This window comes from Poeciliopsis prolifica, unplaced genomic scaffold, assembly GCF_027474105.1.
Source record: "Poeciliopsis prolifica strain line A6 unplaced genomic scaffold, Auburn_PproV2 SCAFFOLD090, whole genome shotgun sequence".
In the NCBI taxonomy this organism is placed as follows: domain Eukaryota; kingdom Metazoa; phylum Chordata; class Actinopteri; order Cyprinodontiformes; family Poeciliidae; genus Poeciliopsis; species Poeciliopsis prolifica.
This window is the reverse complement of record NW_026562465.1, coordinates 526073-540744: the sequence shown is the minus strand read 5'-3', so window position 1 is coordinate 540744 and position 14672 is coordinate 526073. Positions and strand designations below refer to the sequence as shown.

At 39.2% G+C, this 14672-nt stretch overlaps 1 protein-coding gene across 4 annotated transcripts in view; it reads right to left on the bottom strand.

Annotated features, from left to right (window-relative positions):
- cubn (cubilin (intrinsic factor-cobalamin receptor)) overlaps positions 1 to 14672 on the bottom strand; it is an 85811-nt gene that overhangs the window by 12023 nt on the left and 59116 nt on the right. For all 4 annotated transcript variants that reach the window (XM_055022741.1, XM_055022742.1, XM_055022740.1 and 1 more), the window contains 15 exons: positions 14095 to 14273; positions 13101 to 13310; positions 12880 to 13020; positions 10080 to 10264; positions 7384 to 7555; positions 6119 to 6322; positions 4623 to 4772; positions 4383 to 4504; positions 3172 to 3397; positions 2680 to 2867; positions 2401 to 2557; positions 1906 to 2055; positions 1611 to 1796; positions 571 to 700; positions 213 to 430 (listed from right to left, as the gene is read on the bottom strand). In XM_055022741.1, the coding sequence (XP_054878716.1) occupies positions 213 to 430; positions 571 to 700; positions 1611 to 1796; positions 1906 to 2055; positions 2401 to 2557; positions 2680 to 2867; positions 3172 to 3397; positions 4383 to 4504; positions 4623 to 4772; positions 6119 to 6322; positions 7384 to 7555; positions 10080 to 10264; positions 12880 to 13020; positions 13101 to 13310; positions 14095 to 14273 (2618 nt within the window). The remainder of the gene's footprint in view (positions 1 to 212; positions 431 to 570; positions 701 to 1610; positions 1797 to 1905; positions 2056 to 2400; positions 2558 to 2679; positions 2868 to 3171; positions 3398 to 4382; positions 4505 to 4622; positions 4773 to 6118; positions 6323 to 7383; positions 7556 to 10079; positions 10265 to 12879; positions 13021 to 13100; positions 13311 to 14094; positions 14274 to 14672) is intronic.

Here is a 14672-nt window from a genome sequence, read left to right as displayed (position 1 = left end):
ACTGAAAAGGTTTGATCCAAGTCATACAAAAAAGCAATGTTATCAAATATCAAATGAAAAATGTATTTATCTCTGTGATAATCCAACTAAACTTTGTTACATTCCAGGACACCATTGGCTACAATAATTGGCTGTTGTCATTTTGCATGGTAACCCATTTATTTTACATGAGCACATCCACATCGTCAAAACTCATCTTAATGCTAACTTACCAAGTGTTTGACTGTAAGTGGCTCTCCAGCCAACACCACTAACTGTGGCATCTGTACTGAAGATGATGAACAAATTATTTGTAGAGGAGCGCATGTCAGGTGGGAGCACTGTTCCACAGAACCTTCCCAGCAATGGTGCCAAGCTGTCAGGCCCGTCATACACAGCCACATGGTCATAGCGACATGAAGAAGAAGCTTCTAAGCTGAAAGTATTGAATCTACAAAGAGAAAAGACATGAAGCATAACTGAGGTTTAAACTTACTATACTGGCTTTAAACTGCCAGTGTAAAAAAAAACATTGTTTTATGTTTTGAGTAAATTACTATTTAACTTCTATTTTATCACACATAGTCTTACTTGAGATCTACCACTGTGTCTGCTTGGACAATGATGTGGTAGGTACAGTTTATGTTGTGGTGGTAGTTGGTAATGGAGAGGGCCGGACTGCTCACTGTACCCGAAGTACTATTGAAGAAACCGCCACATGCTAAAGCAACATACACAAGCACACATGCACAAAAACATACAAAGAATCAAACATCAAATGTTTGATTTACTTTTACTTTCATAAATATCAAAAATAATCCCTGTTTCTTCTTGTACTTGTTTTTTTTTGTCTCCACTGTTTCTACATCGATGCTGAAAAAGCCAACAACACAACGGAAGCAATTGTCACTCATCCCCAGTGAGTGTATCCCCTCACTGGGGACTTGTAGTTAAGTCCCCACAGTTGTGACATCCGGGTTCCTCCCTTTTGCCGTACCATTTGTGTTGTATCTCGTCAATCTCAAGTTGTGACAGCAGTTGCCGTTTGCGGATGTTGGAACACTGAGCTACTAGTTGTTTAGCGGATGTCGAAGTAACCATTCCTTCCCCAGTCTACTCAAGTAACCCTCTCTCACTAGGGTTACTTGAGTAGTAACATTCCAACAGATCCACATTTTCATCTCTCGCCCATTTCCGTCTTGTTCCAGTAGCCCATTTGTCATCAAGGTGCTCTGGTTCCCCAACACCTGATGCAGACCTTGTTTGGCCGGGCGACGTCTGAGCCGGCATGTTACGCAACTTAGTATCTCTCATGGTATGAGGTAGGCAGTAGCTTGAAGGGTCTTGCCTAAGGACCCAGACTGGATTCGAACCCCGCCCAGCTTATGGTCTCAAAATTGAGATGTGAAATCTAGCACCCATCAAAAACAGACAGAAGAGATGTCGCCATTGTGCTGAGGTCAATAAAAGTCCTGACCTGAATGGACACTTTTATCCTTCTATTGTCTTACATCTCAACATAACAGAAATAGGTAAGGTGTCCAAAAACTGAACTGAAATAAGAGTAAAATATAAACTTATGAAACTAATACCTACTGTAGGCACAGTATCGATATGTTGCATTTACTTACGTATGGCGCTGTATTCTGCCATGAAGCCACGGCTGGTAAACAGAGAGTCAGAGTAGAAATGAAGTAACATAGGACCAAAGGTGGAAAAAGGGCCTGGAATGTTGGTACCACATAAAGTAGCCATTTCAGTGCTACTAGAAACTGGGCTGTAGATCTTGAGACCATCATACATACAAGTGGAGTGTGCTAGACAAAAGATAAAACAAACCTTTGGTACAACATCCAACAAGGAAGAAATGGTTTATCATCAGGGCTATATATTTCTGTTCTCATGCTGCAGAATGTGAAGACATACCCTCTATCTGGAAGACCTGAAAGCTGAGAACAATCACTGTCTGCTGTCCAGCATCTATAGTGTAGTTGCAGTTAGCACGGTCTGGGTAGTCAGCTGGGAAATTTGGAGAAACCACTCGACCCTTGGAAGCACTGAAACTTGCACCACACCCTCATGAGGAGAAGACATCAAACTTTAGATCATTTTGTTGGAATTTCTGTCTTTTTTTAAAAACTGTAAAGAGCTTGAGACATTCATGCTTTGCACTGCAAAATCACAAGAGCAGTTGATTACTGATTAATTTTATGATATCACTGATAAAAGTGGTTCAAATATCAAAATTAATAGACAAGATATTGTTTGCGAAACTTATTGTTAACATAGAGCCTTTATTAATATGGCTTATCCTCACCTACTAAGAGGGTTATCTGTCAACTATAGAGGAGAACTGCTACCAAGTTGGCATGTGTTACAGCAACACAAATATATTGAGATGAATACACTTGAGATTCTTACGGGTGCTGAAGGACATGGAGAAACCTACACCAGCGGTAGCAGTGGCTTGGAATCGAGTTGTGATAAGGTTATATGGCGCGACAATGGGTTCTGGTGCCAAAGAACCACAGCCTGTCACAAGCAGATCCTCAGAATTCTGGGTACTGCCTGACCAAACCTACAGAGAAACGCACAATCTCCTCAAAGTCTCTATTAAACCTTTCCTCTTTTGTCTGGCTCATGTCTTACTCTACCCTGACATAATAGTTAATCTGAAAAAGTGTCAATTCCTGATTGTACCTTGATATAGCTGGTCTGGCAGCTGCCAGTGCTGTCTGGAATCTCAAAGTTATCACCAAAGCTCATCTCCAGATGGTTTCCCTCATGGGCAATGATCTGCCAAAAGCACTCTGTATTCGCTGGGAAGTTCTGGGGGTAATTTGGTGACTTAATTGTTCCTGTATCAGCATGGATCACCCCTCCACAACCTCGCGGAATATAAAAATATTAATACACACACTATTTTGAAAATCATCACATAAAAGTAGAAAATAAAGAGTCTTAAAACTCATAGATAACATGTGCAAACATTAAAAAATAGATTGTATATTAGTAGAAAGGATATATTATGCAAAATAATTTATATGTCAACTTTTTAAAAGCTGAATAATTATTGGCCTCTCTTGTGCTGATAAACTAATTTGTATCAGACCCAAACACAGTGTGCCTGTTTGTGGGATATCTCTTGATATTCCACAAACACTGTCAGATATTTATTTAACAAAAACTTACCAGAAGAGTCAGCAGACCAGGAAGCAAAAAATCCACCATTTGATACACTATGGTCCGCCAAGAAAACTACAGCCAGTTTGTTCGAGCCTGATTGGATAGTTCCAGGAGTGGTGGTTCCACAGTACTGGCCAATTATTGGAGATCCAGGGGAACCTCCATTAAAAATTGTAACAGAATCCCAGCTGCATGTGGCGTGTGATTCTAGGTTGAAGTAGCTGAAGCTCAACTATAGGAACATGGGATAAAGACAAAGTACAGAACAATTAAGTCTTCCTGTATTAACCTCACAAATCATATACAGAAAAAAAAGCAAAGCAGTTATTTCCCTATATTGTTTTTTTTATTCTGGGATTGGTCTGCACATTTTACATCAAAACAGTGATGAATCGACATTCTCATTCCATTCAGTCTTGCATAAAGCGGTTTGAACAAATGACAGAACTTTCTGATATCTGGAAGCTGGACCCAGTGATGAACCAGACCTGTAGTTTAACCTTAAAATACATCCATAGGTGTGCCTCCACTTAACTTGGACTGAACTAACCAAAATATGAATATTCCTGATTTTATTTGTGTAAAGTAGCTCTTTATTATTTATTTCTTTATATATATGAATAATTTGTGCCATGTAGTGAACCATGTGTATTTGGTCAGATTAGGGTTCTGTATTGTCAAACAGGGTTGGCTCGTCATACTGTGATGTCCTCCTGAAGAGGATTTTTTTTTTTAATGGCCAAAGATTGTGAAACTCACAAGAAAATATGTTTGAAGATGTTTTGCTCCACCTATTTTTGTTTTACTATTTACTCTGGAGCTAGAAGAATTATTTATGCAAAAATATTATGACATTAGTGTTCCCATATGTCCCAGATTTGACTGGATCGGTGACTCCTTGCAACCAATGTTCTATGAATTTGCTGTCAACCTCTTTACAGTCCTGGAAAACCCGAGGTTCAGTTTGAACACAGATAGTCAACTACTGCTCTTTTTTTAAAGGGACTTTTATGATCTTTATTTCATAGTAGTATGACTTCTATTCATGGGTTGTATGCTAAACCCACTGTTCCACCGGCGTGCCCCGCCAACTACTACTTTTGATGCTAGCAAAGATAAGTTTTGTTAGTACTATACTGCTTCTGAACAACTTTAATTGAAACTGGCCAGCTCTCCTTTTTATTCCATCATGGAAACTGAATGTGTTAAGGACTCACCGTGATAGTGTGGCCAATGGGAGCTTCCAATAGCCAAGCACAGCGACTCGGGCTGGGATACATGTTGGGGTAATTAGGGCTGGATAACACGCCACCATCACCTGTTTGCCAGCCTCCACATTCTGCAGAAACATTAACTCTAAGGTCACAGAGTTGATGCGATATAGTTGAAAATGCCATAGATCATGTTAAAAAAAAAAACAACTGTTACGTAAAATGACTTAACCATCACCATCTCACCAGAGAATGAGTACTTGGCCTTGAAACCCAAATCTCCCTGTGAAGAGTCAGTCCGGAAATGAACCCACAGTTCTGGCGTGAACACCACAATTGGGATCTGGGGTGGCGTTTGTCCACAAAATCTCCCCAATAACTCCCCATCCCAGTCACCTTGAGAAGGGATTGACCATAAGACAAACAAACAAGCAAAGAAAACCACAGAAAATAAGAACTCTACAACCGCTGTGTACTTGATGTTTTATTCACTTTCAACTTTCTGATCTAGATATATAAATACGCATGTAGTCGTGTTTCCTGCATGAATGGTGTCCCAGCAAAGTCCCAGTAATATAGTACTCAATAGTAACTCAGGGACAGCTTATTGCACTGCACATGCACACAAGTAATAGAAAACCTGTTCAGGCAACAACTGACAGTCACAAATAAAATATATTTTAATTTCTTTTTCTTGGGTGCTCCATCCCTTACTGATACCACCCAAGGGAAGTGCCTGTGTAGTCCTTATCAAAAACTGCCTCTGAATGTACGTCTTCAAAAAAATGTCTGAAGCCAATCAAGAATCTGAAGAGTCTCAGTTTTCCAGGTTTTAATATTCAGGAGGGTTTAAAGAAAGATCTGTTTGTTTTGAATGTTAAATTGGAAATGTGTCTCTCCATTCCTTTCCTATACAATTTGTGCAATGAGGCGACAGTCACTTATCCTCCTCCAGCCAAGTGTAAGCATCCAGAGGACCCCACGTCTGCACATTTATGTCCACCCATGGATGCACCCCATGTCTATGTGCATCTGTGTGCACAAGCAAGTTAACAATACAAAAAAGTTGAAAAGCTTTAAATTTTTGACGCTGTTGCTATTATTTTTTGCTCTCTGTGGATCAACCCCATAGCACGCTGCTGTGAACTAGGTAACCCCCAATGGCAGAGATATTTTTAGGTCAAAATAGGTAGGTTCATTAATCTGCATTATGTAATATTAATGCATTAAAATGTGCAGAGTAATTACTTGTGTTAAAGCGTTAATGTTGACAGCCATAATTAGAACGAAACATTAAAAAGGAATAAAAATCTCTTATTTGCTTGGATCAATTTATATCTGCGCCTGTTTGATTTTAACAGTCAGTGTGTGAAGCCATCCATGTGCCTGTGGGTAAAGTCTGCCAAACAACAACCTATTTAGTGACAGATGTTACCCACAAATGAAGGAAATAAAGACAAAAAGGCAGTTAAATGGGTTCATTGAGATTACATCCCTTTCATTAAATAAGCATTGCTTGATATGTAGTGCTGCCAAACCTTCGAACCTGCCTTTGACTGTGAAACTGTATTTTTTCTATCAGTATCTTACATCTTATGAGGGTAATTGACTTTTTGAGGCATCACTAAACCTCTTCAGGAAAAGGCTGAATCTCAAACCCCATATTAAAGATCTATTGCAATCTAAACTCAGTTTTCCATAAAAATAACTAAACGTTCCAAAGTCATTTTTGGAGAACTTACCCAGGCGGAACTGAAGGTAGTCCAGTTCACAAGTCTGATGGTTTTCCAGGTGCAAGTCTTCAATGAGAACCACAATTGAAGAGTTGACGTGAATGGGATTCTGAATCAACCACTCGCAGTTCAGGTTGTTACTGTAATTGGACACCTGGAAACCAGGTGATGTGAAATTGCCTCCAACCGGGTCATTCAGAATTCCTCCACACTCTGATGAAACATGAATGTATAAAGAGAGGCAAAGTCATCCTTCACATTTCAAAGAAAGCGCCCAATTTCTAGTGACTTTAGAGTCACACTTTCCTTTCGAGCTTAATGAATGAACATGCCAATACAAATTGTAATTTGTTCACATGTATTCTGGATCTGTTTGTGACCCAAGTGAAACTGATGGTAATGTTGACAGGGGAACAGAATTGCTGATCTTGGTTTACCAAATCTCAGGTATAGCTGTAAACATGCAGATCTGCTTTCTCTGGAGGACTCCAGCTCTATATTATTAACTAACTCCAAGTGACTATTTTTATTGTATTCCGGCAGAAAACCAATCAAGACTTGACAACACATACAGTGTTCACCTATTTATGTGTTTTTCTGTGGAACATAGCACCAAATTATTTGCCAAAAATTTGCCAATTTTAGGAATTTTTTTGTTTATCAGCATTTTTCAAAAGAAAATACAACTTAGAAAGCTGAAGTAAATTCAACAGTTTTCCATTTCTGAAATCAAGAAATGGCATATCCATAGGCAAAGGAAAGATGCCTATGGCATGCATATCCATAGCATTGTATCCTTCAGCAAGACAGTTGATCTGCCTTGCCTAGTAGTGGTGTCCTCTGGAGGTCAGAGGATCACCAGAGATCACAATAGGAACCAATGCATGATAGCTTCACTCTGTCAGACTGTCCAGCACAGCTGCTGTTTCTTTCCAGTAGTTTGCCACCATCAGCATGTAAATGTCATGTGAAGTGCTTTGTGGACCCCTGGACTTCATAAAGCACTATAGGTACAGACCATTTGGCATATACTATTGGCTGGCTTTTGCAAAGCAGTCAATGAGAAATTTGCATCATTCCTCGCCTTTGACAGACTGTACCCTTAAGAACAGAGATAAGGAAAACCGCAGATATTATCTTTTGCAGTAGTGCAGAGAAGGTTTACACTCTGTATTGGTGAATATCAATATATATTTGGTATTTAAACTGGATAATGAGTAAAAAATTTCAAATAGTTTTTCAACTTGTAGGGTTTTTTTTGGAAAATAACTCACCCGCAGGCTCATCAGAGGAGTAAGTAACCATAAAGCCACCACTGGAAACAGAAGCATCGGTGCGAAATACAATAGCCATGGTGTTGCCAGAAGAGTGCACCTGAGTGCCTGGTGAGACTGTACCACAGAATCGATGGAGACGAGGTGCATCAGAACCCAACCCATTAAATATCTGGAAGAGATAGGGCTCTGATAAAAAAAGACATTTGTTTTCTAATACTTGAGTGAAACGAAAATTTTTGCTGCATAAACCAGCAGTGATATAAACGTTTGACACCAATTTTGTCTGATTAGAAGATCTTCAGTTACTGTAATTTTTAGATGTGGACCAAGTTTTTACCACAGAAAATAATAAGAGAGAATGAAGCTTTCCTGTTGAATCAAAAACTAAGTACAAAAGGCAAAGTACTCGATTTATGTTACCTTCACCTACAATGATGAGTTATGAACCAAAACTGAAAAAAAAAAAGAAAAAAAGAAACCATTCAGTACCAGTACTCCATTGTATGGCCGTCACTTAAGATGAGGAATTCTATCACAACAGGTTATTCAGTTCTACTGACTGCATAGTTTCAGTTAGTAAAGTCAATGTTTTGACAAATTATTCCATTAGATCAATTGAGATCATGTGATTATGGGCCTGTACCCTGTAAACATGAAGCAGATGAGATTACTTGATCAATGTGCATAATTCTTATGAATTGATCACTGAATTTCAAAGATGTTGGTCACCATACCCAACTATCTGATTCTGCTGATTACTTAGATCAGACCAATATAGGATGATAATGTGGTACCAATGTGTCCAATTAATACTTTTATCTTTTATCAACCCCCTTAGAGCTTCTATGGGTTTATGACTAATCCACAAACTCAACCAGGTGTTTAATATGGGTGTTATGTACCTTGGGCACATTATAATTATTGTTCAATTTCTTAAATTGTTTTGTATTGACATTAGTTGAATGATTTTGTGTTTAATATATTTTAGTGTATTGATAATTCATTTTTGTAATTAATTTGGTTTTGTTAATTTATGGCTCTTGGACTGCCTATAAATAGGCGGGATTGCGACAGTTTTGGAAGCCGCCCGCTCGCCCTGCCACTCTTCCGCTCGCTCCACCACCGCCACCTAGAATGCGTTCTGACGAGGGGCGCACGTTTTCAGCGGCTGTAGGCCGCAGCTGACGTCCAGCCTGCCATGGGGTATTTTTGTTAGCCTTTGGTTTTTTATCGTTTTATGATCATTTTGGCCTGGTGAGACCGGTTGTCCTGTTTTTGATTCTTTTGTTTCAGTAGATTATTTTCCTTTATAGTCTGGTACAAGTAGGGCCTTTGACTGCCTGTATCGGGTTGGCCCCCTGCTGTACCGTTTTGTTCTTTTTGACCGGCTCACCAGGTCCACCTTTCTGTTGATGCTTTTGGAATGTTTATGTTTTTGGGACACGGGGAAAAGAGGATACTTAATTCTCTCTTTTTTCCTTTACGGGAAATTGAAGCAGAAAAAAAAGATCAAGAAAGTTTAAAAATAAAAAGATATTCTTTGAATCCTCCTTGCCTATGTGTCCTCAAATATGTTGTGCCCTTTTGGACGTAACAATGGGTCAGTCAACTTAAATCTCCTTTGCATGTAGGGCTGTGTAATTTAATCTATTCTACAATATTTATCAATACATTAAATTCTACTTTGAGTTTTATGCCAAATACACATGAATCAAATGACAGGTATCACATGACATTTTTTACCCAGTTGCACATAGACATTCAAAATGACATGTAATCTAACAACCAGTTACAATTAAATAATAAAATGAAGTAGATAAATTACATTATCTAACAGGAATAAGACAAAAAAGGTTCCTTTTCTGCAGGGTTTGCCACAGTGTATATAAGCGAGTGGTTCCGTCTTCCCTGTAAAGTTTATGTATGTGTTTCCAGTTGGCCAGAGCATCAGTGGTTAACGAACCACCACTAACCTCATTATGCAAGTTCAGCTAAGTGAGGAGCTTTCGCACTCACCTTGTAGTCACATGTCATGCTGGTTTTATATTATTAGTATTTTTCCAGTTACACAATGCATCAAACCGTATCAAATGCTCTCTCCACTTAGTCAGCCAGAGTTAATGCTCTGGCTGACTTAGTCAGACAGACTAAGCGCTAAGAGCCATAAAACTGGCTTTTAGTCATAAAACTGACTAAGAGCCTAACCCCTAAGAGCTCCTAAGCCCCTAACCCTTTAACCTTAAAACTCGGAACACCAGAACAGTTTCTGTGATTCTTATTAAAAACTCAACAACACGAAAAGCCATACTAGCAGCTTTTTAGGTAGCGTCTCTTGCCCATCTCTCATACGCCTGACAACTACAGAGTCATGTCAGTATTTCTGTAGATGACAGAAGTCAGACTTGTGCTGAAAGCATGAAAAGGAATGGTCAGTATATAGTCCCCTGTGGTGCTCCTGTATTGCTTACCATAATCACCTCATCCCTCATCTATCACCTCACTATATCTCACTGTTAACAGACAGTGAGAAGTGTCTTCCCAAATAAGCATATAATGGATGTCAAATTTAAGCTGGAATTAAAATTAAAATTCCAATTGCCAGTCTCCTTCCTTGAGATTAACCGAGAGTTAAAAATGTGAAAACTTACAGTACAGAAAACAGGCAAGATCCCAATGAGGGGAAAGGAACTCACATCAATGTAGTCAAACACACAGGAAGTGCCAGAACCTTCCAGGCGCATGTCATTAATGATGAGTGTAACCCTGCGGTTCGGTGTGACCACCAATTCCCAGCGACACACTCTGCTGTGAGGATATAAATTTGGGTAATTGGGTGAGGTGATGGTACCAGATGGAGCATTCAACTCTCCTCCACACGCTAGAAAAAAGGAAAAACAAATGGATATCTATTGTGAGATCAAATACTCCAACAACAAATTGTCACAAGTCAAATCTTTTGTGTCGAAGTTTATTTAATATAAGTTACTACATGTACAGTCCATTTTCCTAGACAACCTAATCACTTAAAACATTTCACACAAGGGTTGCATTCACCCAGTCGTACTTGCAAATGTGCATCAATTCATACCCTCATACACTAATCTACAGGTAACTTGAGTTAATGTATTTAGAAATGGCCCTCAAATGAAGCATTGTGAAGGATTATTAAGCAGACAGAAGTTTTATAGCTCTTTTCCAGTCTGGCTGTTCACTGCCTTCTTTTCCACTCAAAGTGCTTTATGCTAAAGCCACATTCACCCACTCATTCTCTGATCAGTAGTTATATTGGGGTTAAAGCTGCAGTATGTAACAGTTACAAAAACAGTTTTTTTGTCACCATATTTATTAAAATTGACACAATATAGTCATAGCAGTAGATATGAGACATATAATTGTGAAAAAAATCTATTTCTCCACCTCCTCCTGGTGTTGCAATTAGAACTGCAAAAATGTACCACTCTGAGTCACAAACAATCAGAGCAGGGAGGAGGGTCTTAGCACTGTCAATCCACCTCCTGTATACTGCTCAGTCTGTTAATAGTGGAAAACCATTAACATACTGAAAACTGTTTATCCAACGTCATTGGTGGCCATGCTAAGTCACCTTAGTATTTGTGGTAAGATACATCATGTTGAGCAAGCTGTTGCTTAGCAAAGAACAAGCAGGAGGGAGTGAGCATGAGAGTGATTGACAGCATTTACACCACTCCTTCTGAGTGAGTGGTGTATTTCTGCAGTTAGTACTGGGACCACTGGGATGAGGCAGAAGAGCCCAATTTTTTCTCATATTTTCTGTCTTATACTATGCGGACATAAGTTGCATACTGGAGCTTTTATTTACTCTTGCCCCTTGCCCAGGTCCACCTCAACATGTGGCAGAAGGAGGTGGAAATGGAACCTACCGTCTTCCGATTGCAAGACACACTACTATTGCCGTGCCTGTTGTCTGGTACAACAGACAACAGGCACGGCTTTGGCACAGCTGGTAATAACCAGGTTTTTCATTTCTTGATATATCCATTTCATGTATATTCATCTATAAAAACAAGGTATTGTTCAGGTATAAGCAGTTATCTTCTAAGGAGTTGCAACTCCTAACATACTTTATGACCTCCAGACTATGACGTTACATTTGGATGCACTGATCCTCATCCAGGCCGCTTCACACTCAGCTGCGAACCAGTCCAGGAAAGCTGTAGATCATGGCCTGATGATGCCAATAGGACCACATCATCTGCAAAAAGCAGAGACGCAATCCCAAGCCCACCAAAACAGATCCCCTCAACACCTTGGCTGCGCCCAGAAATTCTGTCCATAAAAGTAAAAAAACAGAATTGATGACAAAGGGCCTGGTAGAGTCCAATTCTCACTGGAAACAAACCTAACTTAGTGCCGGCAATGCGGACCATACTCATCCAGGGACCTAACAGTCCGCATCAAAGTGGACAGCTCTTTGTGTCCATATGTCTTGGATACTTAGCTCTTTTCAGCTAAGTGTCCAAGACATATGGCCACAGATCTGATGACAACAGACAACAGAAAGTTGTCTCATGAGCTTCATTGAACAGTGGCCTCTGGCATCCTTGTGCCAAGAGTATGTATGTATCCCCTTACGCTTGAACTCTGTGTTTCTCATGGACAATCCATGACGAGCCCAGACGTCCAACAACTCAACACCATTCGAGTTCAGATCAGGGAGGCCATTCCTCCCAACCACACCCCTCCAAGTCTCACTTTCATTGCCCACATGACTGTTGACATCACCCAGCAGAACAAAGGAACCTTCAGGAGGGACAGATAATCTGAACTGCTGTTCAGTGCAACAGGCAGAACCTGTCCCCCACTCGTAGACAGAGGGAGGCTGCAAACACAAAGACCAGGGGCAACAAGTATGCCCACTCCTGCCTGGCGCCTCTCACCATGGACAACTCCAGAGTGGAAGAGTGTCCAAACCCTCTCAAGGAGACTCGTTCCAGAACAAGAACCATGCGTTGAGATGAGAGCGACAATTTCTAACTGGAACCTCGCAACCTCACACAGTAGCTCAGGCTTCTTCCACACCAGAAAGTGACATTTCCACTATTCACTTTCACTGGAACTCACTTCCTGCTAATTTAAAGTTTGTAGCCAATTTCAGTTAAAAAAAAAAAAAAAAGAAAACTCTGGATATATCAAAAACAGAACTGTATTCATATTTAATATTTTATGATTGACATGTTTATCATGGGATGATATTTTATTGCTTAATCTGTATAATTTTGTATATGTAGTAAACATGTTATGCTACTTAAAATTGCTATTATTTCACTTGAATAGTTTTTTAGATGCACTGCTAAAAAGCCCATGTAGAGACAAGTGCCTTCTTGTCCCTATGCTTGTATCATAAGGACCATAATACAGCATGAGACTGCTGTTTTTTTTAGTTTGTCTATGTTACTGTGTGTCTTCCCCATTAAATAAAACTAATATAAAAAAAGAATGAAGTGGTCCTACCTTCAACACTGGCTTCAAAAAACAGGTGGAATCCAGCTGCATTTATACTGTTGTCACTCACAAATTTGACATAAGCAAAACTGTCTGATGTATCAACTGAAGCTGGAATATTGTTTCCACAATGTTTCCCCAGCAGACGTCCTGTGGAAATTATAAACTTGAATCTGAAGAATTCATGCTATTTACATAAGTTCCAAATAGAATTTGATTTTTGTCCTCACCTGAAGCATTATATTCTCTTATCTCCACATAGTCAGCAGCACATCCTGCACTGTCCTGCAGGGTCAGGTTCTTGTAGCTCAAGGTAAGGTAGTGTCCCGTGGGCCCTTCTAGGTACCATTCACAGTTGGAGTTTTCAGGATAGTTAGAACCAGGGAAGCCTGGACTATGAATTTCCCCCGTCTGTCCTATGTAAGTGCCGCCACATGATGCTGGATTTAGAGATGGGAGACGCAAAATAAAAGTGAGCTCTGAAGTGTTGCTTAATTTTGTAGAAAAATCAGTACATCGTCTTTAAATCAAAGCATATCTGGTTTGGAGTTAAAAATAATGGACATTTTCCATCCCATCACCCCAACCTTGGTCTAGTATTGAAATAAAGTGAAACACAAAGTATATATATAATAAAGTCTACAATTGATGTAAGTGCTATGTAGATGGAGGATTGACAGAGAGTTAAACAATGGAGTGAGAAAGTTCTGCAAAATGAACATGATCTACATATTAGGCATGTATTCTGCTGACATTGTAAAACTGCTTTGCTGAAGCTCGTTAGACTTTTTACATGTTGAACTTGAAAACAAAATATAATAAAAAGAATTTAAAAAACTAAGAAAATATATATTGTATATAATCTTTGGAAATGGAAAAGTCTTGAATTTACTCATCCTGCCTAAGTGATGGCTGGATTTGTCTTTGTATAAAATTCTTTATACAAAACATGGAGAATCAAACATGTTGATTTGTTTTGATAAGTAGATGGTCCTATATATATGTGTGTGTAGGAAATATACACACACATATATATAGGTCATGTCACATGACCTAATGCAAGATGAAAGGTATCCATTTCCCCCTCCCTCACTGAATCATTTTTATGTCTGCTGAGTTTTTGTTTGTCCTCTATGTTGAAGTTGTTTAATGCAACAGTCATGATTATTATAACAATTACATTTTGGTTGGTGAACATTAGTTTTTCATAACTTATTGTCTAACCTATGGAGTATTTTGCTTTGAATCCTCTGTGTGTTACACTCCTGTCAGTCCGAAACCTGAGCAACATTGCAGAGCCTTTTGAATGTTGTGTAGACGGTCTAGTGTTTCCACACAGCCGAGAAATTAGGTCTGAATTCAATGATGAGCCATCTCGAAGTTCCAAGTAATCAAAGCTACAGCTGCAGAAAAACATCAAGAAAAAAGCAAAGAGAAAATCACATACAAAGATATATACAATTGCAGGCCCATGTACCAAACACATACAGCGTTGTTTTATACCTAAACCAGTGACGTGTGGTCAGATGAGGCAGAGCCATGGGAGAATAATAATATATAATGACCATTTATGTTGCCATTTTTCTTGTGTGGTTTATATTATAAAGAATTTATTTTTCATGTAGCTTAACCAATTTTGAATATTCTTTCACAAAAATCGCTGAATTTTTTTCATAATTTTCCATTCAAATGCAGCTGATGAAGCAGCAGGAAGCTGAGCCTCATCTTGGATTGACACTCTCTCGCTAACTGCGCTGGCTGCCATTTGATGAGAGCATGTTCCTCATGTGTGTATGCTGCCA